The sequence below is a fragment of the Grus americana genome, chromosome Z (genome assembly GCF_028858705.1).
Source record: "Grus americana isolate bGruAme1 chromosome Z, bGruAme1.mat, whole genome shotgun sequence".
Classification (NCBI taxonomy): Eukaryota; Metazoa; Chordata; class Aves; order Gruiformes; family Gruidae; genus Grus; species Grus americana.
Genome location: NC_072891.1, coordinates 74,168,507 through 74,191,882, shown reverse-complemented (window position 1 = coordinate 74,191,882; position 23,376 = coordinate 74,168,507). Strand labels below are relative to the sequence as shown.

The 23,376-nt window shown below is 39.1% G+C and overlaps 1 protein-coding gene and 1 long non-coding RNA gene across 2 annotated transcripts; one reads left to right on the top strand and one right to left on the bottom strand.

Annotated features, from left to right (window-relative positions):
• Positions 1 to 1,047: 1,047 nt before the first annotated feature.
• Positions 1,048 to 21,970, bottom strand: CAAP1 (caspase activity and apoptosis inhibitor 1). Its single transcript, XM_054809328.1, has 6 exons — positions 21,751 to 21,970; positions 20,464 to 20,664; positions 18,844 to 18,928; positions 17,746 to 17,821; positions 7,557 to 7,630; positions 1,048 to 2,148 (listed from the first exon to the last, which is right to left on the bottom strand). The coding sequence occupies exons 1-6, from the start codon at positions 21,880 to 21,882 to the stop codon at positions 1,805 to 1,807; spliced, it is 912 nt and encodes a 303-aa protein (XP_054665303.1). The 5' UTR covers positions 21,883 to 21,970; the 3' UTR covers positions 1,048 to 1,804.
• LOC129199230 (uncharacterized) lies at positions 21,917 to 23,376 on the top strand. The gene is made up of 2 exons (XR_008574625.1): positions 21,917 to 22,644; positions 22,779 to 23,376. It is a non-coding gene; the product is annotated as an uncharacterized LOC129199230 (long non-coding RNA).

Sequence of the window (23,376 nt, the reverse complement as noted above, 5' to 3'; positions counted from 1 at the left end):
AACTTACATCCTCCATTTGCTAATAAATAATAGAAAAATGTTGTTGCCGCCGATAACAGTCAGGTGAGTTCACCTGATTACAGTCAGGTGAAATTTACTCAGGTCACTGCCATCATTTAGTGAATACACATTGTAATTTTCTCAGATGTATTTAATGAACGTTTTAGTTTATAATCAAATTTACACTGCACTATTTTGCTACCATTTTACTCATAATACTGTTGATTCTAAAGGAAATCAATCATACTTTAAGAAATATATAAGAAGCTTGCTACTAAAGACAATGCACTTGACTACCAACAAAGAAAGGGAAAAGGGTAGAAAAGGGGTTAAGACGAAAGGGGAAAAAAGGTGGAGGGGGGAAAAAAAAGGAAAAAAGAGAATAAAGGGAAAAAAAGGAAAGGAAAAAAAAGGAAGGAGAAAAAAGAAAATTATAAACCTTGCAAGAGAGTTCAAGACATAGTATTTGAATGGCACAAGGTCTGCAGTAATATTACAACATAGCATCTGGAAATTATCTATGCTACTGTTGCAAAGTATCTAAATTGGTTTCTAAGTAACAACCATGGGAAAATCAGAACATTTTACTTAACAAGGACACCATTCATAAACTTCATATTTAAAAAAAAAAAAGTATGTGTGTGTATGTAAACAAATACACACAGAAATATTTTAATATGCATTTGATTAGCAGCCAAGTATAAAACCAGCACTAATTCTAAACAAAATCAGAATCATTCTAATATTTGTAAGAAATCATAGCAGGAAAATTAATCCTATAATACAATTTACTTACAAAGAAATACCCTTGAAATGGATAAAAGTAGAATTATGATTTTTAAAATCTTATGTAATAGATATAAATAAATTAAGTGCCTTTTCTAAAAAAAACATTTATACTGAAATTAGGTGGATTTTTCCTATTTACAGGGGATATGAAATGACCGTATCAGTGAAATGTTAAAAACTCAAGGTCTTCTAAATAGTCTGATTTGCTGCATTGCCCTAAATATTATGCCAAATATTCAACAAAACAGCTTCATAGTCAAGAAAAAACTCTATTTTCTTTATTTCAGTTATGACACAGAAGATAAGCAACAGGGAAAGTGACAAAATTAAATGACCAACAGTATAAAAACTCTGGTATTCGTCACTTTCAGGCACTTTCATAACTCTGAAAATAACATGGTTCAACTGTTTATTTGAAAGGAAAAAAGCCCTCCCTTAGGAATTCAACTTTCTAAAAACTAAGTATGCTTTTAAGTGAATCATCATTCATTTTAACTAGACTAGCTACATTATGATGAGCTGGGCCCAAAGGAGAAATAAGCAATCTCAAATCCCATCACAGAATTCTAAAGGCAGTCACACGACAAAAGACCTCTTCAAAATGGTATTTTTAATGAAGTACATATAAATCAAGTTTCTCAAGTAGTTTAACAAGTTACTAATAAATAAAATAGCTGTTAATTTCTAACTACGTGGTTATAAAGAATTTGATTCTCCTAACCTTTCTGGAAGGCACCAGGTTCCTGGCATAGCTCTACACATTGTATGACTCCTTGAGGAGATAACCCAGCACAAAGAGACTTGATCTCAGCGAAGCATCAAACCATTCTGTGCACGTCATGGAAGAGCAGACTAAAGGCAATGAAACCAACCATCAACAGCTTAAGCCATAGGTCAGGATACACAGTCATGTTTGAATGAGGAATGCCATACCCAATCCAAATATACTTTAGCACTGAAGAGAACAGACATCACATCCTTCAAAACAAATACTGAAATTCAAATCTAAACAATCTCAGTGCTGATTTTTTGCATCACCAGCTTTCATCAGAGCCTTAATAGCTCTGGCCCTCATCTCAAGCTCCAGAAGCTCCAGCTGCTGTGCTGATGGCTGAACATCTTCTGATGGAGGAACGGCTAAAGTTGCTGATTTGGGCTCCTTTGGGCTGGACTCTGCCAACCCCAGTATCTCATTCACGCTTTTCTCAATGTCCTTCTGAAGGTCATCTATCTGACCAGCTCCACTTCTGACAGTGTTTTCTTGCACATCTGGGCCATCTTCTTCATTGCACGGGCCTTCTATGTCACTATCATATGCATCTGCATTTATGCTGAGGACATCACTATCTTCTCCCTTGCCTGTAACACAAATGTAACAATCACAGTCACTTGACAGAACAATTTTTCTTTTAACTTAGAAAATCACTTCTGCTTACAGTGTTTCTCTGCAGATTAAGAGAGTGGGGAAAAGATCTATGAATTTAAGACAACTAATTCCTCTTCTTTTTCTCTTCAAACTTTTAAGACTGATCTAATTTAGACAAGTGTTAATACATTTTTATGCCAATTTAGAAGAACATGCAGTATAGCAAAGCAGCAGTACCAGGAAAATTTATTCCCTCCTATGGAGTTACATGATCTCTTTTCCTTGTTAAAATATCACAAGGTTTTATATCACAAGGAAGCCTCTGCAGGGCAAAATTGATTATTGTTTATTATCTTTAAAGTAAACCTAGTTTTCAAAATGTTATTTTAAAAATGACACTTTAGAACTACTTTATGTATTTTAAAAGGAGTCGGACACAATAGTCAGGTCCAGTACTAAAAATTCAGAACCATTCAGAATCAGTGTTTCAGACGTATTTAACTCCATAAAAACATGGGGAAAGTTATGGCATTGGCTTTTAGTGCTGGCTCAAAGTTGGAATTTATTTTAAAAAACTAATTAGAAGAAGCAGTGCAATAAAATAAAAGCAAAACTCTAACAGAACCTGAGTAACTGTTCTCACAATTTGGCTACAGAGAGACTATTGCTTTTGACGCACTGGCTTCAGAAATTATTAGTCCTTCACCAACCTTTGTATCTGTGGAAACTTACAATAGGTTTGGTTCCTGCTTAAAATGAACAATTTATAGTCAGATGATGGCAAAGTTACCAATTCTGAAGGCTTTATAATTGCTCTTTATCCAGAGCTATGGCTGTGTTCCTTGTTAATAACGAGGTTTTAGAACTAAAGATCTGTGGTTTTGAAATACATATAATGTCTTACCATGAAGATTCACAGGCAGTTTACATTCCTATGTAAGCTACTTTATAGTGATCCTCTATAGGTCAAAAATATTCTTCATTTAATATATATTCAGACAGTATTGCAAACATTTTTCTTAAATTTTCTTTAATTCTCCTTTAAAAATATGGGAGAGCATGAAGACAAGGGAGCCAAACTCTTCTCACTACTGCACACTGACAGGACTAGCAGCAATGGGCAAAAATTAAAACACATGAAATTCCATCTGAACACATGTAAAAACTTGTTTATTGTAAGGGTGGTAAAACACTGGAGCAGGCTTCCCAGAGAGGTTGTGGCATCTCCATCCTTGCACATATTCAAAACTCGACAGCACGTGGTGCTGAGCAATCTGTGCTAGCTGACCTGCTTGAGCAGGCGGATTGGGTTCGATGAGCTCCAAAGAGCCCTTCTAACCTAAACCATTCTGTGACTCTCTGATTCTTAAAATTAGTATACTGACATATGGCTTTAAAAGATTCTCTTTCACCAATCCATCCATCCATCCATTTGGTTCCTGAACCTCAAATCCACAGGGCTAGAAGTACTGATTTGCAAGGATTGCTCATCAACAACAAACCAACCAATATGCTGGAAACCCAAGCAAGCACTCTCTCTGTGAATTGCTCTGGTTTTATATCAGGCAATCAGAATCTTAAGAGACATTCAAACTATAACACAAAACAAAACAAACAAACAAAACACCAACATTGATAATGCAGTCTAACACAGCAGAGACCTATGACTAATACCTTTATAAAAATATTACCCTTTTTATAAAACGTTTTAAAACACCTTTTGGTACATGCATGCATCTGGTTTTAATTTATGAACACTGCAGAAAAACCTTAGGAAAGACCTGTTTTTCTGGGGTTTTAAAACATTCCTGCTATCCTGAGGGTGTGGGAAAAAATCAATAATGACTACTTAAAAAGCTATAAATGCATTTTCTCTGCTTCGAAAACAAAAAACAAAGACAAAAGAGAGGAAGAGAGGAAGAGAAGAAGAAAATTATTTTTTTCTTCATCAGACTACCTGGTAAAAAAAATCTCAGACTGGTTTTATTAACAATAGTAACATTTTAAAACATAACTCCGAAGGTTTTACTGATTCAGGATTAAAGATTTTTTTACTATACACATTTAAAAAAAGATACTTGGATATTCACTCCTGATCACAGGCTATGATTTGTCACAGCATTTAAGCCTCAATTTAGGAATACTGCAAATTACCCTGACTGAGAATGCACTCCTGATTTAGTATCTTACATAGTTACCAATCCAGTACCTCATAACACTGGTTTACGGGTAAATACAGCACATATGGGAACATATACAGCCAACGTATGTGGCACCTTCAACTTTCTAATCAAAGCTGACAAGAAAGCAAATTCACCTCTGCAAAATATAAGATAAGCCATACAGATGAAGTTTACAGAGAACTTTTGGTCTTTGTTTTTTTAAGATAACTAACAATTTTCAAGCCATAAAAAGTGAAAGCCTGAAACATAAATGATTCTGAAGGTATACAAAATCCTCCTCACAGCAGTATGCATAAAAAGTACCCATAAGAGATGAACATACCAGGGTCGTCTTCATTCCCAAGTAGTTTTGCCCTGTTCGTATTGTAACAATAACTTCAAGATTAATATTTCAGTTTCAGTGTGGTTTTTCCTATTTCTCATACTATCAAATCAACTTTGAATACTATCTTTTCAACTTTACCTTGCAAGACATAAAGCATATGAAAGATCAAAAGCAATGGGAATGAACAGGTTTAAGAAATGGAAATTCTTCTGTTTTGCTGCATGGCATCAGTCAGTATTTACCTAACATGTTGCTCACCCAAGCAGCATTTCCATGGATCAAAAAAATAAGCGCATTAATGGATCATAATTAATGGATTGAAGTTAACTTCTAAGCATACTCATCCTAATTCACTCCCAAAAAGAAAGTGACTTTGTACTAGGTCTGGCTGGGATGGAGTTAATTTTCTTCACAGCAGCCTGCACAGTGCTGTGTTTTGGATTTGTTTCTGAAACAGTGTTGGTAACACACCAGTGGTTCCGCTACTGTTGAGCAGTGCTTGCACAGCCTCAGGGCTTTCTCTGTTTCTCACTCGGACCCCATAGCAAGAGGCTGGGCATGGGCAAGAGTAGAGAGAGACACACAGCCAGGGCTGCTGAGCCCAACTTACCAAAGGGATATTCGCTACCATGTGATGTTGTGCTCAGCAATAAAAGTTCAAGAAAGAAAGAGGAAGGGGGGATGTTCATGGTTACGGCATTTGTCTTCCCAAGTAACTGTTATGCATGTTGAGGCTCTGCTTTCCAGCAAATAGCTAAAAATCTGGCTGCCAAAGGGAAGTAGTGAATAAATCCCTTATTTTGCTTTGTTTCAGTGCACAACCTTTGCTTCACTTATTAAACTATTTTTATCTTGACCCCTAAGTTTTTCTCACTTTTGCTGTTCTGATCTTCTCCCCCACCTCAATGCAGGAGGAGTAACCAAGTGGCTGGTGGGTGCCTGCTGCTGGCTGGGGTCAACCCACCACAGGATTCCTCTTGGTATTGGTCTCATATTAAGCAGAAAGAAAATATTAACAGTCATTCATGTCTGTCCCAGCATTAGTATGAACCAGGAAGCTGCGTAAAGTTGCCTTGGGTTCCATTCAGAATTTGGAGCGTCCAAAACTGTATAATACAGTATTCATACAAGCTCATTGGCCTATATATGTTTAAGTAGCTGATGGGCTTTATTTCCCTCTTTTGCAGTTGTAATTTTATCCAGTAATAAAGATCATGGTTGGCATTTCTCATTATCTTTTTCAGTTTGATAACTTTTACTTTTTCCTTCAGCTACAGTTGTGAAATTCATTTTAGCACACTTTATTTTATCCACTTTTGTTTATCCTCTTATTCTCTCTTTTTGTCCCCATAGCATTTGCAGGCTGCAGCTCAGCAGAATGATTAGAGTTATATTTTTAAATTTATATTGATATTCTCAAAAGCTCTTTAAAGCTAACATCTTGAGTGAAGCCACTGCTATAGCCCAAAGCCATCATGATACTCTGGTTGATTAAGTCATAAAAAACAACTATGAAGCAATCACCTGTAACAGTCATCAATTCCCTTTGATAATACAAAAGTGGAAGAGATCTGCAGGAAATCTGTCGGTTCTAAGGTCACTCCATATAGTAAAACAAGCAACTTTTAAAGTGTTCCTCACAAAGCCATACCAACCTGCTCCTAAAAGTTTTGATGCTTTTATTATGACTCTTTCCTTCTCACCAATTACTTCAGAAAAATACATCTTTCACAAAGTTATTCCAAGAGACTTCTTTCAGACAACATTCTGAATTGTGAAATAGGAGTTGCAGGAAGCAAATAATGTTAGATTTTCACAGGAGAGAAATATAGCTTATAACAATTTGCAACATTTTGATTGGAAAAGCTATTTCTGATATTACTGCATACAGCTAGTCCAAATGAAGTCTAGTCCAGAGTCAGAAACATCTACATTTCTAGTGCTTCATGCACAAAACAATACTGGCAGTTGTTATTTGATGCTCATTTAATGATTGAAATAAAACGAATATTGCTGCAGGTTAAGAAAACTGTTTCCTTATGCAGCAGGTACTCAAATGTGTACCACTAACTTACCTGCCTTTGCATTTTCTATTCTGCTAATCACTGTAGTACCTCAATGTCTCATCCACTACATTTTTGCATTTAAAAAGATAAAATAAACAAGACAAAACATCTGTCCTCAGAGATTCAAAGATTTGAGTGTGTACTTCTACCGGCACTCACTTCCACTCACTTCACGTAAAATACGCTAGTTATCAGGAGTGGTGGGTGTTAAGCACCATCCCCTTGGACCTCAGCTCTGCACAAACAAAGCAAGGTTTTGTATATCAAGACTGATCAAAATTATTAAATTACAAGCAGTCCTTTGGCAAACAATTATTATAATGGGTTTCTATTGATGTCAAAACAGAGCACTGTGGACTCTTATGATCATCGCAACAGAAATTAAAACTGAATGATGAAGAATTCAGCAAACAGTAATAGCAGTATTAGCAATCACCTATATACCAAGAAATTGAAATGATTCGAAGTTCCTTTTCAGCTGAAAAACTAGACAGGAAGAGCCAAATGAGCCTTGCAAGAGCTTCAGTCACATTCCAGAAGCTAAACTAGCAAACTTTGAAGAGCTGCAATTAGCTTTTAGCCACAAAAAACCCTCTCCAATCTCACAGAATTAAGAAGTCAAAGTTCCTACAATGTCTTCTTCAATGTTCCCCTCTCCTTTTCTGGAACCGGGCCTGAGGGAGAGGTTGTAACCCTACACCAGCTGATTTCTAAGAGGATGCTTCTCTGTGATTGAAGCTACTGTTCAAAAGAGAGCTGTAAGTTATCTGAAATTAGTCACTGCCCAACATCAAGAAAACAAAATTTCAGCTTTCTCTACTACATACCTTGTTTTGATTCCTGACCTTCCAGCTTGTTGTCTTCTCTCAGAGAAGAAGTAGAGTCTATACTGTTATCCTGTCTGGAAACAAATAAGAAGACATTTTAATCTACATCTTTTACAATTTAGGAGAACTTTTCTAAGAAACATTTACTTTAACTAAAGAAATTATGTTGTGGTAAGCCAATAGGCCAGCTACAGTATGAGTAAAGGCAAAAAGAACGCACAGAATGCTAATCTAAGCACTTAAGTTTTTTGGGTGGGTGGTGGGGGTTTTTTTGTTGTTGTTTTGACTAGTGATACACCAGGATGAAGTAATTATTTCACTACACCCTAGCCTTTCAGAATAACAAACCTCACTTGTAGCCCCTCCTTAATATTAGGAGCCTTTTCTCTAAAACTCAGAATAAATTGTCACACAGTTAAATGATTTGAAAAAACTATAGTTTCAGTTGCATTGAAATACTTCTGTTTTCTTTTGAAATTAAGAAGATATTTTCATGAAGTTAACCATCACCCCACCACCATCCGCCTCTCCTACATGACAATCTCATAGTTTCACAAAGGGTCACTTTTTAAAAGGAAATGCAACTCAGCTGTTAAACTGTATTCAGTATCTGCATTTCTCTATTTCTTCTATTTAAAGATTTCTACCTCTGACCTGTAAAGTTTCAACTGTTTTATACAAAGAGGAGATACTTTTGTGAAATATTCATGTCCTTCACACATTTTTCACATACTAGTTACACAAACTGTGAAAACACTGTGAAATATACAGGAAGAAGGAAGGACAGCACTCACAGAAGGACCCAGAGTCACAGGAAAAGTTCAATTGCCATGTTTAGCAAGCATTTTGACAGTTGAATTGCCAATTTCTTACTCTGAATGTCAGTGTGGCATTAGTTTCATACACATTAATATGGAATCAATGTAACTATCCTGCCTGTAGGAGCTAAACAGCACTATAAAAAGGATAGCAGTATTCTGGTATCACACATGTAAATATAATGACTTTAACAACTTGCTTTTCAGTAATGGCCTGAAGGCTTTTCCTAAAATTGAATACAGATTTATTTTCCCCATGCTCTCAAAGATATATTTTTTTTCAGGTGTCCAATGCCTATGTCAGGAGGGAGAACACCATAATACTTCTAGCCATATTGGTATGACAGACAGTTATTTTGATTGTTATTTCCTTTTCTATAGTAGCAAAGGTTACAAATCAATACTCTTCTGTTTCTCCCGCTTTTTGCACCCATTGCAACATAAATGTGTATGGTAGCACACAATACTTGATTAAGGACAATATGTAACTGTTTTCATATGCACACAGCACCTGAAAAAAAAGATTTTTAAATGTTTTGCACCTTAAATAAGGAAACCTCAGAAGAAATATACTGTCCAATGTCATTATAATAAACTAGGAATAGACTATTTACTGTGATGCATTTTTCTCAGAACTCACTTGTATGTATCCTCTCAGTTTGCTTTCCTACTTGGTCAACTCAAGAAGTATTCTCCTAACCTTTTAATTTCTGCTGGACTTTACATTCCTAGGCAGGGCTGAAAGAGAAGGAATGGATACAAACTAGATGTTCAAACAGCTATGCTGAGCAGAAAGTTCTGTATATACAGCTAACCCCTTCAGAAAAGTATTTAAACACAAACAGAGTTTGCTCATTTATTTTCTGTTCCAGTCATCAGTCTTGTACTACAAAGGCCAGAGGTGTTGCAAAATGGATTACAGCCCTCACCTGTTAGGTGTAAAATAAGCCCAGGAATTCAACAAATAAAATTAGGTCCGCTCTATATTATAGTTTAGACATGTTAACCAGAGTCTCAATCTTCTGGTTGCCATGAGGAAAAAGGAACATCAGACAACAGGACATTACCATGTTCAATTCAAGTGGATTGAGCAGAGGATAGGCTGTGAGGAAAAGTTTTGCACTTGCACACTCCCATACGGTTAGAGTGAACTGAAACCCACCCCAATTACTGCTACAGTGAGTGCTTTGAGACAGTGCCAGACTCCTGGGTCCCAACATTTCCCACCCATCTCCATCACTCGGTGGGGTTAGGCCAGATGCCAGCACAGACCACCAGCTAAATCTGTCCATGATGCTGTTACACCACACTTTCCCAGAAATCGCAGGTTTTGCTCCCCTGTCACTTGCCAAGGCTTATCACACTCAGTTCTCTGTTGTATTGTCCTGCCCATTAGGTTATGCATTTAATGGTGAGTCACCATAAGCACAAAGGCCCTGTGAGGAGCAGAGGAAAATGGCAAGCAGAGGAACCATAGTAATTTCACCAGTGCAGTGGGATCACCCTGCCTGAGTTCCTCCTACAGTTGTGAAAAGAGAGCAACCAGCCCATTTTCTAGGAATGAAACCTAGTAAGAGCAGTCATCTAGAGAAATCACCTTATAGGCTGAAAGGTGTTACTGTCTAGAGGAGCAAGGGGGACTGTATAGGATGCTGGGGAAGAGCATTTCACACTTGTATAAAATGTACTGGTGGATGTTATTAAGGGGAAGTGTGGGAACGCATAAGGCAGCAAGGGGTGTTCAGATGAAAAAACAAAAGTGGGAAAAGGCAGAGACCAAGGCAAACCGAGAAAGAACAAGCATGGGAGAAAAAAGAGGAAGAAAGAGGATAAAGGGCCAACAGAGCATGAACAGGTTGCTGGTCAGTACACTTGTGTGGCCAAGCCCTGGACCTGATCACTACGGTCTGTCCTGCCTTGTTATTGAACTCTATTGCTATACTATTTTTCCAAATGAGAGGACACTGTTCTCTGTATATATGTGCGTATGTGTGCGCGCCAGCAACTGCAGAGGGGACCAGATGTCATAGGGGCCTGGGGGACTGTGCTGCCAGAAACTAGACAGAATGAAAAATACACACCCTTCCTCGGGGAACTTCAACGTCATGCATCAGTGTGTAAGCAGATGCTTGTAACTCACCATCCAACCTCAGGCTAGTCTAGCCAGCAAGCAGGGTGAGAGGTTTGGGAGTCAGGTACCAGACAGACTGTAAGATCAGAGGCCAAATTCCTGAAAGAGACCAGGGTCTCCAAGTAGGCAAACTGAGGGACCATAGCTCTGCTAGATACCTGAAAGATGAACAGTCTGAGTGTCAGCTGCTGGGGATGATCATGGGTCTGCACCAGCTATCAGAGATGCCTGTGTACGTAAGGAGGTCTGAGCAGCAATGGCAGTGGGGATGCAAACCTTGCGGGCTTGTATGTCCAACGGCCAGCAACTGGGGAGAACAGTGGATCTGGGACCAGCTGCTCATCAACAGATCTGGAAGGATCCAGTTTTGGGGGGTTTTTTTAAACAACTCCTAACAATTCGTTATACTTAATCACTCAAATCTTGACGAAATAAAGTTGTGATACACACTGCTCATCACTAAGAGCAAAACTGCTTAGGCTGCCCTTACCCCATCCTACCTCACACACACACTTGAAATGAGTAGTTATCCCTGCACTGGGCAGCAATGCATGTCGCTTGGGAAAGTCTGGTCTTGCACAAATAGTATCCAGGCAAGAAATTTCACATCTCTGGTATCATCCTGAGCTCTGACACCAAATTTTATTGAGGAATTACAATCAGCCCCTTGACAGAAAACTCAGAGTGACCTTTATGGTTCAAACACTGGATCTGAAATTACGTACACCTACTTTAACTTTTCTTTCTAAAAAGAAATTATCAATTGGAAAAAATCACACACTAAAACTTGTAAAGTTTCCTCCTGTTGTCTTGACAGTATCACTGATTACATCAAAACCACACTCCTTTAAAGACTACCTACTGTCAGTAAAAGAATTTTTAGAACCTGAAAGTACCTTTACAGCACGTTTTACTTTCAGGATTGATTGAATGGAACTGTATTGTTAGTGAACAGTCACTACTTCACTTCATAGGTGGGCATTTTGCACCATCATGTGGCAAAGCAGAAGCATTTCAGTTCACAGTTCAGTTTTGCTCTCAGTTTGTTAACCTTGTTTAATTTGTTTGTTAGCAAGAAATATTTTTTTCCTTATTATCTATACTGCAGTATAGATTTAAGAAAGGATAGCACAACAATAGTCTCCAAACAATTGAAGCAGAAGATATGGTAATCGAAAACTAAGGCACAGTATACAAATTTAATATCCTCTTCTTTCATGCTATGCTAGTAAGTGACCACAGTAATTTGGAGTTCCCTCTTTTTATCAGTCTTTAAAGATACTTCCCCCTCAGGATGACAGTTAAGTTTAAAGTCACTCTTCCAAGACATAAACTCAGCTTTTTTTTTTTTTTTTTAAACAGAACAACATTATTTGCACAGTATGCTCTTCTCAGCAGAAAGGAGCTATTACAGTTTGTTGGTGACAAATGCTGTAAATTTAAATTTAATGCTATTTTTTCATGTTGGCATGCTCCATGGTAGCACAATGCTTAACTGGGCTCACACATGTGGATTCTGTACAGAACCTATTACTTTCAGGAATCTGCATAGCTGTCAAAGAAATCTGGTTTTGAGGGTGATATGGTACACAATGCCAGCAGGTTATGCAGAGTGCAGTAAGACAGCAGCACAGGTAAGGAAAAGGGGTGAGAGTCATCGACAGCTATGACTAAGACCATAGCACTGCAATACAGGCAGCTGGGATTCCAAGCATCAGCTGTAACTGGGGTTGGAGACCAGCAGGAAAAGTTTTGTGACAGAAAAAAATATCTTCATATGCTGGACTAGAAGACAGTCTGACAACACAACTATCAACAGTCATGCTGATACTTTCCTTACAGGGCTTTTAATTGTCATTAAGAAACATTCACCTAAATCTCTAGATGAGGCTTGAGATCCCTACTTATGCTACTACTCTGACATAAAGATGATGTACCTTCCTAAATTAAAGTTTGCCTTTGCAGTTCCAGTATTTCTAGAAGTCCCAAGTCCTTGTAAGCTCCCTGAAAATTTTTGTTCCAAGGGTAGTTTTCCATGACAAATGAGAACTAAAACAAATATCAGGAAGTAATCCAAAAAAAAGGGAAAAATCCATACGAAGTACTGCTTCTCAGGAAAGGTTTCCCAAATGGCAGATGCTAATCAAATAGTTTAATCTGCTATTAAACTATTATAGGTGAAATCTGAAGACACCACAAGAACAGAAGACAGTGAACAGATGCCAAGTATCTGCTAATGTATCTGTTCAGTGACTCAAGTAGCCTGCTCTTTCAGTGATTCCAGCTGGTGAAGATAACCAAATTGTCCTAGAGCAGTAAATATCAGGTAGCAATTGCATGCTTGTGAACAGCTCAATACCCGGGAGCAAAACATGTTAAACCAAGGCAGCTTTGAAACTGCTAACCTTGCTAACACAAAACAACCAAAAACTGCACTCATGACTGCAAAGCAGTAGAGATCCTATAAATTCTTGAAAGAGCAAATATTAAACTGCAAATTTTCATACAGTGAAAAAAATAAGCACATTAGATTTTTCAAAGCAAAAGATCATTTACATTATACATATGAACTATATGATCACTATAATGATATTAGCATGCTTGTTCATTTAATACAAGTCTTATTACCACAGCAAATAATTTACTTTCAGTCCTTCTGTTGAAGGATATCTAAAATGCCAGTTCAGGAAACAGGAAAGAAATAGCTCAAGAACATGTTAATAATACCTTTTGAATAAGATGGGGAAAATGCCTGCTTGGTTTTGCAGGACATTAAGTGGCTAGTTCCTTTCAACTCTGTCATTTAGATGGAAGGCTGGTATACAGCAATTTTCTTGGTTTAACCATATACCATTGCAGACAGTAACACAGAAACAATAACAAAAATCTGACAACTAACATAGAAATAGTTACAAAAATCTGAGAACTGCATAGTTAAAAACCTAGACAGAGCTCACAAATAGTGAAGCCTATGTATTGTACAAGCAATTTCCAGTTATTGGCAAACATAGGCCCTGCCTTCTTCAGTTCTTCTGCATGTGTATTCCAGGATTTCTAGTGTTTAAACTCAGACAAAGCTGGTGACAAAATAACAAAGCAAGTGTTTTACATGCTAATGGAAGCATCTGAAGTTTTTACAGAGCTGAAATTTAGGAAAAGCCTCAGGACATCTGGTTCTGATGGCAGAATGAGGACTTTATATGTGCATGAGAAAAAGGAAGGTTCAATTTACAATTACAGCTGCAATACTATACAAAAGCTTCAGATAAAGATCTGAATTTTGTAATCTTCCCTGTACCTGAAAAAACTTGTCTAAATCCCTGCCACTTTTAGATGGTATAGACAAGAAGCAGGTCTTTAGAGACAAATAAGTATTTGCATATTTGGGGGAAAAAAAAGACATAGTACAAACTATACCCTTCTAAGAAAGTCTGTATATTTTGATACACTTTCAATTTCTTCAGATGTATTGATTTAAACTTTCTGGATTTCTAGTGACATATGGATGTTGCTGAAGGTATAAGTTTGTCAAATTTTTTTTTTTTTTTTAAAAAACAAGGATGAAAGAAACAAGCTGATGTTTCCAATCAGTTAAATTTTTGACTAGAGTAAGACTTGCTATTCACATTTTCACTGCCCATGAAAACAACTAAGACAAGTCGGATTTAAAGCAAAAAAGCTTTAGTATTGCATCATTAATAGAATGCAGAAAAAAGTAGCCCTTTACAAGAAAACCACAAGTAATGAAGACAAACTATGAAGAATGATCAGTGAGAATACAAACAAATTGCCTTTTTCATTCTGAAAAGTCTCTTCTCTTCCCAGGGCAAATAAATTCACCCATTTAAACTCAGACAATAATTAAACACATATTAATGATCACAAACAACCAAAGTTTAGCTCAGCAATACAATTTTCACTATTTCTTCACTGTTGCATCATTAACCTCCCTACCTACTGACTTGTTGCTGTTCAAGCTGAAATACAGTTTTCTGAAGTTTTGCAAAATTGCATTTATATTTATTTACACACGAGTTGCAAAAAAGAATCTAAATGCCCAAAGATTAGATGTATTTACTAAAAAGGGCTGGTGACATTTTGTAAATACATAATATGGCTCTATTTACTGAGCACTGGGTTTAATGATTCATATGAAACCTTAATTTTCCTCCTTTCACCTATTTCTTCTTATCCCTTTATTTCTCTATCATCCAAACAGCTTTCCCTTTTTGGTTTGTTTTTTTTTTTTTTTTAAAGCTAGCACACAGCTGAACCTATGAGCCAAGGTTTCAAGATAGCACCCATGTATGTGGCATACTATTTTTTAACACACTGCATTAAAAGGAGAAGAAAAGCCACAGTTCCTACACAACACACCTTGCCTGGCCAGTTTGGAGGGGTCTTAAATATTAAACTATCAGGATGGAGACAAAGAACCAAGGGCACCTCCTTCATTCTGATCGTCAAAGGAAACAATCTGCTCTGTAACTTTGATCAACATCTCTCAGTTTCTTTTACTTTTTTTATACACAATTTCTTCTTGATTTTGCTGTCAATTACTGCTCACATCTTTCTCATCAGCAATGTAAGGTGATCTAGCTTTGTCAGTTTTTGGTAACTGCAGCAATGGTTAAAGAACTGGGTCAGTTTTAATTCTGCTGTACTTTAACACAGCTATGAAAAAAGGAGGACAACACCAATTCACTTTGGTTTAGTCACTGCTTATTCCCGGAATATTACCTGTACAGTGTAAAAACAGTAAACTTTCAAACAGCAATTTAGATCCTATAGATACTGTTTTCCTGAAACTTTCCTACTTGCCATGGGCAAATGGGTTGGTAAGTGTCTTCAGATACGTGCTGTTTAAAAAACGGTAAATCCTGCTCGCCTTCCTTATTTTGTTTTTTTCATTAAATGATGAAAACAATTTCCCCTGTTTTGTCAGCTCAAATCATTACATTATTTGCATATAAGCAAGACTTTACTCAATCTACTGTAGCTGAGGGCCATAAATACATGTCTCAACAGTAGCTTTGAAACACCTTGGAGCCGCAAAACTATTTTCCTGAAATCAAGCAGCACTAATCCTGCAATACCTCTAAACCGAAGAACATTTCATATATTTTGCAATAGTAAAGCACTTGTGAATTAGGCCTTAAAAAAAAAAAATCATATAATTTCTTCAGACATCAAAATCCTGAGGCATTTTTCATGGTTTTCTTAGCAAACAAGTTTGTCTTCTCATTCTATTTAGAAGTTCACTGGGAAAAATCACTTCACAGAGACTCCTTTACATAAAGAGATCTGATTTTTAGTGTATTTTGTAGCTTTTTATTTTTTTATTTTGCCTTTTTTAAATAACCAGTAGAGGGCAATGTCCAAAATAAGAAAATTAGTCCACATAAATGGACGTACTGACACTACTCACAGATCATGTAAGTAACAAAAAGCAAAGGGGGAGCTAGTCACTAATCAGCTCCAAATGAAACCCTAGAAGAAACAGTGTCAGAGGGTATTAAAACTGTATCACATAACAAAAACTGAAACATCACTGAAGTTAGTATCACTCCATTTTCTTGTATATTTCTATGATGAGATGTGATCAAAGAAAATTACTTCATTCAATAACTTCACAACTTGTTCTGAATCAGACAGGATCATAAACCAGGTCTGTGTTAAATCAAAAATACTGACCACAATGTGAAATCTGGATTACTATCACTACTTTTACGATACATTTGTTCCTATTTAGTAAGTGTCCTGGTTTCAGCTGAGTCAATTTTCTTCCTATTAGCTGGTACAGTGCTGTGTTTTAGATTTAGTATGAGAACAATGTTCTTAACACACGGATGTCTTCAGTTGTTGCTGGGTAGTTGTTGTGTCTACACTAAGTCCAGGACTTTTCAGCTTCCTACACCCTGCCAGGTGCATGAGAAGCTGGGAGAGCACAGCCAGGGCAGCTGGCCCAGACTGGCCAGAGGGATGCTCCCCACCATAGAACATCACGCTCCAGATAGAACTGGGGAAATGAGCTGGGAGGTGGGATCGCTGCTCGGAAACAGACTGGGCATTGGGTTTTTTTTCCCTTCTGCATGTGGAGAGCAATTGCATTTGTGCATCACTTGTTTTATTATTATTGTTGCTGTTATTATTGTCATTACTATTATTATTTTCTTCCTTTGTTATGCTATTAAACTGCTTTTATCTCAACCCATGAGGTGTGGGGGGGTTTCCATTCTACTCCCCTTCCCCTTGGGGTGTGAGGGGTGAGCAGGCAGCTATGTGGTGCTCAGTTACCGGCCGGGGTTAAACCACAACAGTAAGTCTACATGAACTAACTAAACCGGCAACTAAGAGGTACTTTAATCTGGCCAACACCAGTGTATTGTCTCAGAGGTTTACTACGTTTGTGCACTGAATCTGTAGACCAGCTGCAATCAGGTCAGCAAACAAAACAGAAAAGCTTTTTATCTTGTCTTCTACAAGCAAGACCCATAAAGTTTGATACATTGTGGGTGGTAACTATTTTTTGCCCTTCACTACTTCCATAGAAAACTGTCAGAAGGAGTTCACCCATTCAATGAAGAAGTGACTTAGTAATATACTACATAAGACTTGTCTTTAAAAGACAGGCAAGTATTTTAAGAAAAGGTTAAAAAGCCTTGGCCTTTACAAAACTGACAGATGCCATCCTCAGAATAAGAAAACAGAAGCCTCTGTTCTTAAACCTCCAGACATTCTACAACATCCTAACAGAGAACATGGGAACAAGTGAGTGCAGGGCCCTTCAACTGGGGCAGGAATGAAGGACTTCAAAGGGTGGAAGAGAAGGGATACACCTCAGCTGAACTGAAAATACGTTTAACACACTTCTCTGATCTAAGCGGGAAGGGGTTACTCCACCTGCTCTAGCTCACTCAACAAGGCTTAAGCTAAATCATGGTACTTCACTTCTGCTCCAGGCTAGGAGTGTTTGTATGTTCAATTACTACAGCTCAACTGATGGGTGGTAACACCACTGTGAAATTCAGTTATGTGCTCAAGACACATTTAATGTTATAAAGTGACAAAGCCATATAAGTTTAGTGCTTGCTAGCAGTCACAGCTCACTGTCATTCAACTAAAGTAATCACATAACTAAGGATACAGCGATTGGGTCTTTCAACATTATATTTGATCATATCCCTGTATTGCTCAGTATTCTTAAATTAAGTTTTTAAGTGTTTTGTCTTTTACTCACTGACTGACTGATTCACCTCCAGTCTTGACTCCTCCATCTGCCTCCTCGTCAGTATCAGAATCAGCTCCAACCTTGCCTAGATATACACAGTTTCAAACATGAAAATTTAGGCAGGTAATATAATTAATACTATATAGTTAGGTTTACTCTTAATGATTAACTCTACTGCAACCAGCAGAAGAGGGGTTTTTTTCCCAGGTTAAAGCAGATGTTCTAAAATTAGACTTAATAAAAACCAAAAACCTTATTTGTGACTTTTCTGCTAGCCACATGGTTGGCATTTTTCAGCTAGATTGTATTACAGAAAACAAACCAGAACAGCTATTACTAGTACAATACTATAGGCTCTAAAAATAAAGCACAGGAGACAGAATTAATACAAGGTAGTCCGCAGCATTCAAGTCTTGAATGCTCTCATTTAATTGAAAAGACAGCAATGTGTTTACAAATAAAATCTATAGTACTTAAATATCAAGTGGAAGTTCAATAAGATACTGAAAAGCTGGAATGTCATATCCTTAACCAAAGTATGTGAACTGTGTGTCTCAGCAGAGCAGAGGGATCCAGCAAGAATCCTTTAACTACACAAAATACTCCAGTGCAATTGCTAATACAACTGAACTGGTATTGCGGTATGTCAGGCTTCCCCTGCAGAAAACCAGGAGGCAACTGAATATCAGCTTACCTAAAATAATGGATTTCAAACAACACTTCTACACTCCTAGCTTTGTTTTTTCCACCAAGTCAAAAGCTTCATTTGGGTACTAAGGAAAAGAAGCTTATATTACAGTTTTCTGAATGTGTCCCTAATTGCTTCTAAATCAGTGGATGATTTCATCCAAGCTTAAAAGATCAAAACTAGCATATATTTTTTTATATATATATACACACACACTATATATACTATTAACATGTGTATATATGTAGTACTAATATATATACTAATACATATACACATATATACACACATACATATATATTTGTGTGTGTGTGTATACTTATATATATATAAAAAGTAGGCAGAAACTGAGTGAAAAATCCAGTTTAGAGGCAGACTACTCTCTGGTGTGCAGTGGGGCCTAGAAGTTTCATTCATACCTTCAAGTATCTTCAACAGTTTTTTTTCAGATAACAGCTCCAACTGCTCCAAGCAAAGCCTTTTGATTTCGTCCATGGAACAGTTCTAAGAAGACAGATAAGACAGACCACGAGCTACTAAAAATTTCTGAGGACAGAGTAATTATGAACGGTAAGTAGTACTCCAACTGTACTGAATGAAGAGTTAACTCAGATTGCAAGTCCCCTCCCTATTCTGACCTGCACTGACGCAATTATTGAAGAACACCAAGTAGGTGTTTCAGTTTTGACAACTACCAAAACCAGTGTGCGTGTTGTTTTCTGAAAAATTAAGCCATACACACTATCAGTCACTTGACCTATGGCTTGGAGTTTTCACTGCAGCTGTAACACTGAGGAGTAGAAATACTGGGCCATACGTGTGAAGCATGCAACAGCAAACAACCATAGCCCTGATCACACTCAATTCTCCATCACTCAGGAGCAGGGTGGATTACATAGTTAAGCCTGCAAAGCCACAGCTAACTGTTGAATCCAAGCTCACAAACTGAAGCAAACCTGCTATTAAGAACACACCAACAGTTGTACATCACAATGAAGAAAACATAAGAAATATGTAAATTGTGATCCATTTCTCATGCTTGATACATAGCACACACTGCCACAGATTTTATGGGTATTCTAGTTACCTTTAAATCTTTCATATTACTTGGTGTCCTCTTGGTTAAATAAAGTGATATTCGCACACTTTCAAATGAACTATGATACCACATAAAAGTAGCAAAATAAGAAAGTGCTGAGCATATTGTAACATTCACAACTCTACTGTAGGTTTGGTTCTACACCACCAGGACACTTCCTTTCAAACTCAGTAATGTCTTTGCCTCCAGCTGCTGCAGACCTCTTTTCTTCTCCCAGAGATGAGAAGTGGATAAGGCTGTATGCAATTCACTATGTGTTTAAAATGAAGAAGTCCTGCCTTCACATTAATATGGCTCGTAAAGATGAAATTAAAGACAAAAATGTTAAAACTACTAATGAACATGACACAAATAGCATTTCAACTGCAGCCTCTTCTTCTGTACAGGCTGCTAGCCTAACTTATTTTAACCAAGTCCAGCAGTTCACAAGACTCAAAAAGCATATGTTCTAAGCCAGTAACATTCTAGCAATACTACCACTAAAGTCCACAGAAGTTAGAGCTTCAGAAGCTGAGTATCAAGAAGGGGGTTTATTGCCTTATTTCAGACATTAATTTAACACCATACAAAGAAATTCAGCTGACACAAATAGAAATCAAACTTTTATTAACAAATCAGCATATTTATTAGTGAACAACACTACTGAATTTACTCTGCAATTATGAAAGTCTTTTTGCATGTAACTAACCAGTACAGACAGATGACATAAAAATAAGCAGCCTGCAGTTCAGCAATGGCTGAGCAGTGGAAAAAGGAATAAACTGGAATAACTATATCAAATCTTTAAAAAGTCTCACTTTCAGAGACTTGATATAATCTTTAAGAAATACAGAGGCAGCTTTCAAGCTGGAAGTCCACTAGACTCAAGAGATAGATGTGCTTTGTTACACAAGCATTCAAGCTTGTAAAAAGTATATAAAAGGTAAGTGTATTTCAGTACCTTTAAAATATCAGGCAGCATCTTCTGTAGTTTTTTCTCCCCTATGACACAGAAACATTGTTGAAGCATTTCTTTTTTGTCTGTGATGTAGAAACTGACTGGTTTGAGTGACACGCTGAGATCTAATCCTCCTTCTTCTATATCACTGGGTTGTTCAGCTTCTTCCACTTTTTCTCCAGATGGTACGTTGCATTTTGCTTCCTGAAATCAAGGAGGGCAAGTACAATTTTCACATTTTCTAGTGAACTAGAGTAGAAGGAGACTTACAGCTTATTTTGTGCTTGCAACACTTTTCTCTTCATAACTGCAAAGGATATCTTAAGTTGGACTTCTGAGCTTTCAGATAGTGTTTTGGCTTAAAAGGTAACTGCATTCCAGAAGCTATTTTTGGTTACTGAAACCATTCTAATGCTAGGGGAAATTTTAAAAGCTTCAGGTGGCAAAAAGTACTTTTAAATATTAACTGGAAAATATTATCTGCAAATACCTAGCTTATATACGAAATCATGCTTTAAGGCAGAAGAAATCTGTCTCAGTGATTTGCTGTGCAATTAAGTCACTAATCTTAAAATTTACAGTTATCCTACTAAGGAAACTGGCATACAATTCCCTGCATAGCACAGTCTTCTGAGACTAAAAGTGGGCTTCATATCATTAACTATATCTTCCGTACATCAGCGGGACACCTCTGCAGTTAAGAAAATCCGGCTAGAAATACATTTTGTCAGCCCCACGATTCACCGAGGTGTGCATGCCGTGACTTCTTGTACTCGTGCACCAACACCCCCTAGAACAGACTCACAATCCTGCAAGCAGAGCACCACGACTGTGGTGACCTCTGAGCTTGCGCCCCACATCTGTAACGCCTAGGAAAACACAGATCGGTCTCCCCGGGACACGCACGGGGAACACCGCGGGAGCTGGAGCTCCCCGGGGAGCACCACATTGCTGCACACCCCTCCCGCTGTCCGACCGAGTTTTGTCCTCTATGCAGCTGCACGCTGACGAGTGCTGACTGCCCGTAGCCGGCCCTGTGCTTCTGCCACGGGTCCGGGCAGCAGCCAGCCGCAACCCGCCGGCCGAGGGCACTGCCGCCTCCCCCCCCGCCCCTTCCCGCGGCCAACTCACGGCAGTGACAACGGCCAGGCCTCGCCCGCCAGGGCGCCACGGAAGGCGGGCGCGGCGGTGAGGGGCGGGTGGCGCCCGAGAAGGCGCCGGGCGGGCCCGAGCCCCGTCACTCCCGGGCGGTGGGGGGAAGTGGCCGCCCGCCCCTGCTTCCCGCGCTACCTCCAGGGCACCGTGGCTGGACTCGGTGCTCCGGCGCTTCCTCTCGCTGCCATCCGTCCCGGAGGCTCCGTCCGGACAGCAGGAGCGCGAGCGGCGCCGCTTCTTCTCCTTTGAAGACTTCCTGCCCGGCATCGCCTGCCCAAGGCCCGCCACCGCCCACAACGGTCACATCCGCGCGCCCCGGGGACCGCCCCCGCACCGGCAGACCCGCGCCCAGGGCGAGGCGTGCTTCCGCCGGAGCTCTGATAGGCCGCCTCCCTACGCGTCACCGCCCTTTCCGGCGGGGTGGGCGGGGCGCAGTGGGGAGCCGTTGGGGCGGGTTACTGGCCGTGTGGGGCCCGTTCCGGCCCCGCGGGACCCCGCCGCCCCGGGTGGCGATAGCGGATGGGACCCGGCCTTCGGGCTGGTCCCCCGGGAGTTTTGCGTGGCGCCCCTGCTGGCGGGTCTCTGCCGAGCAGCCGCACGCCTCGGGCTCCGGCTGGGGCCGCCGGATCGGGCCTGTGCCGGGCCGTGGGTGTCGGCGGCCGCGGCTCCGCACCTCGGCTGTGCGGCTGCTGGGTTTGGAGTGGTCTTGGGATGCTTTTTTAATTGCTTTGTTTGTATTTTGTTTCGGGTAGCGAGGTGGGAATAAAGCTGTTTCCAGACGTTGGCAAGCCACCCATTTATACAAATATATTTGGTCCTTCGTAATTACAATTTAATCCTGACCCTTTTTCCCTGGCTTTCAGCCTGCTTCAGCACTGTGAGGACCTTCATTCTCTTCCTTTCGCAGGTCTTCAGAACCAAAGATCCTGTCAGAAGCCTTTCGGAAACCCAAGTAGATGACATAACATCCAAGCGAGCTACATTATCCAGGTCTTTGTGCTCAGCGGCACATGCAAAACATCTGAATAGGTTCGTAAGATGTTCTGCCTGGGGGGAAAGAAAAATCTTTAATGCTGATTTGTCTAGTCTGGTTCTACAGTCAGCTACAGTCCATATACTCTGCCCGGCAGAGAGACATTCAACTTAATTCTCTCTTGTTCCAGAATTCTTACTTGCTTAGAAGTTGTCAGAGCTGCTGTTCTGAGCCCCGGTACGAAACTTGAAGCAGCCGCTGACACATCACAGTAAACCCCGTAGCGTGGTTCTCATTTAACTTTCTGTCCCTAGAAACTTGTTCTTGCTGATTTGGTTGATGTATAGCTAATTTCTACTGAGATACGCTCCATTAAAAATGGTTGAAGCATGGAAATAAAAAAATCAAATATCCCATATCCTATTGATTGCTAATGTGAACAATAAATTCTGTTTTTCTGTGGTATTTCGTGAGTACTGCAGAAGTGTGACACGAACATTTTCCATTATATCCATCATTACACTGAAGGAATTTGCATTGAGGACCTCTTTTTCTGTGCAGAGACATTCAACAATTTTCTTCATTACTTAAAGCACTGGAGCATCCATTCGTCCTTCTGTCTGTTTTTCTTCCCCAGACTCAAACATGTTGGCTTCCACATTGTGTTGGATCTTCAAACAGCATTGGTGGCATTACCTCAGTTAGGTAGAGATCCACTGAATGCAAGTTGTACAAAGCTAATGGTGATCAAAAGTGCTGTGGCTTGGCAATAAAGAGTACTAATACAG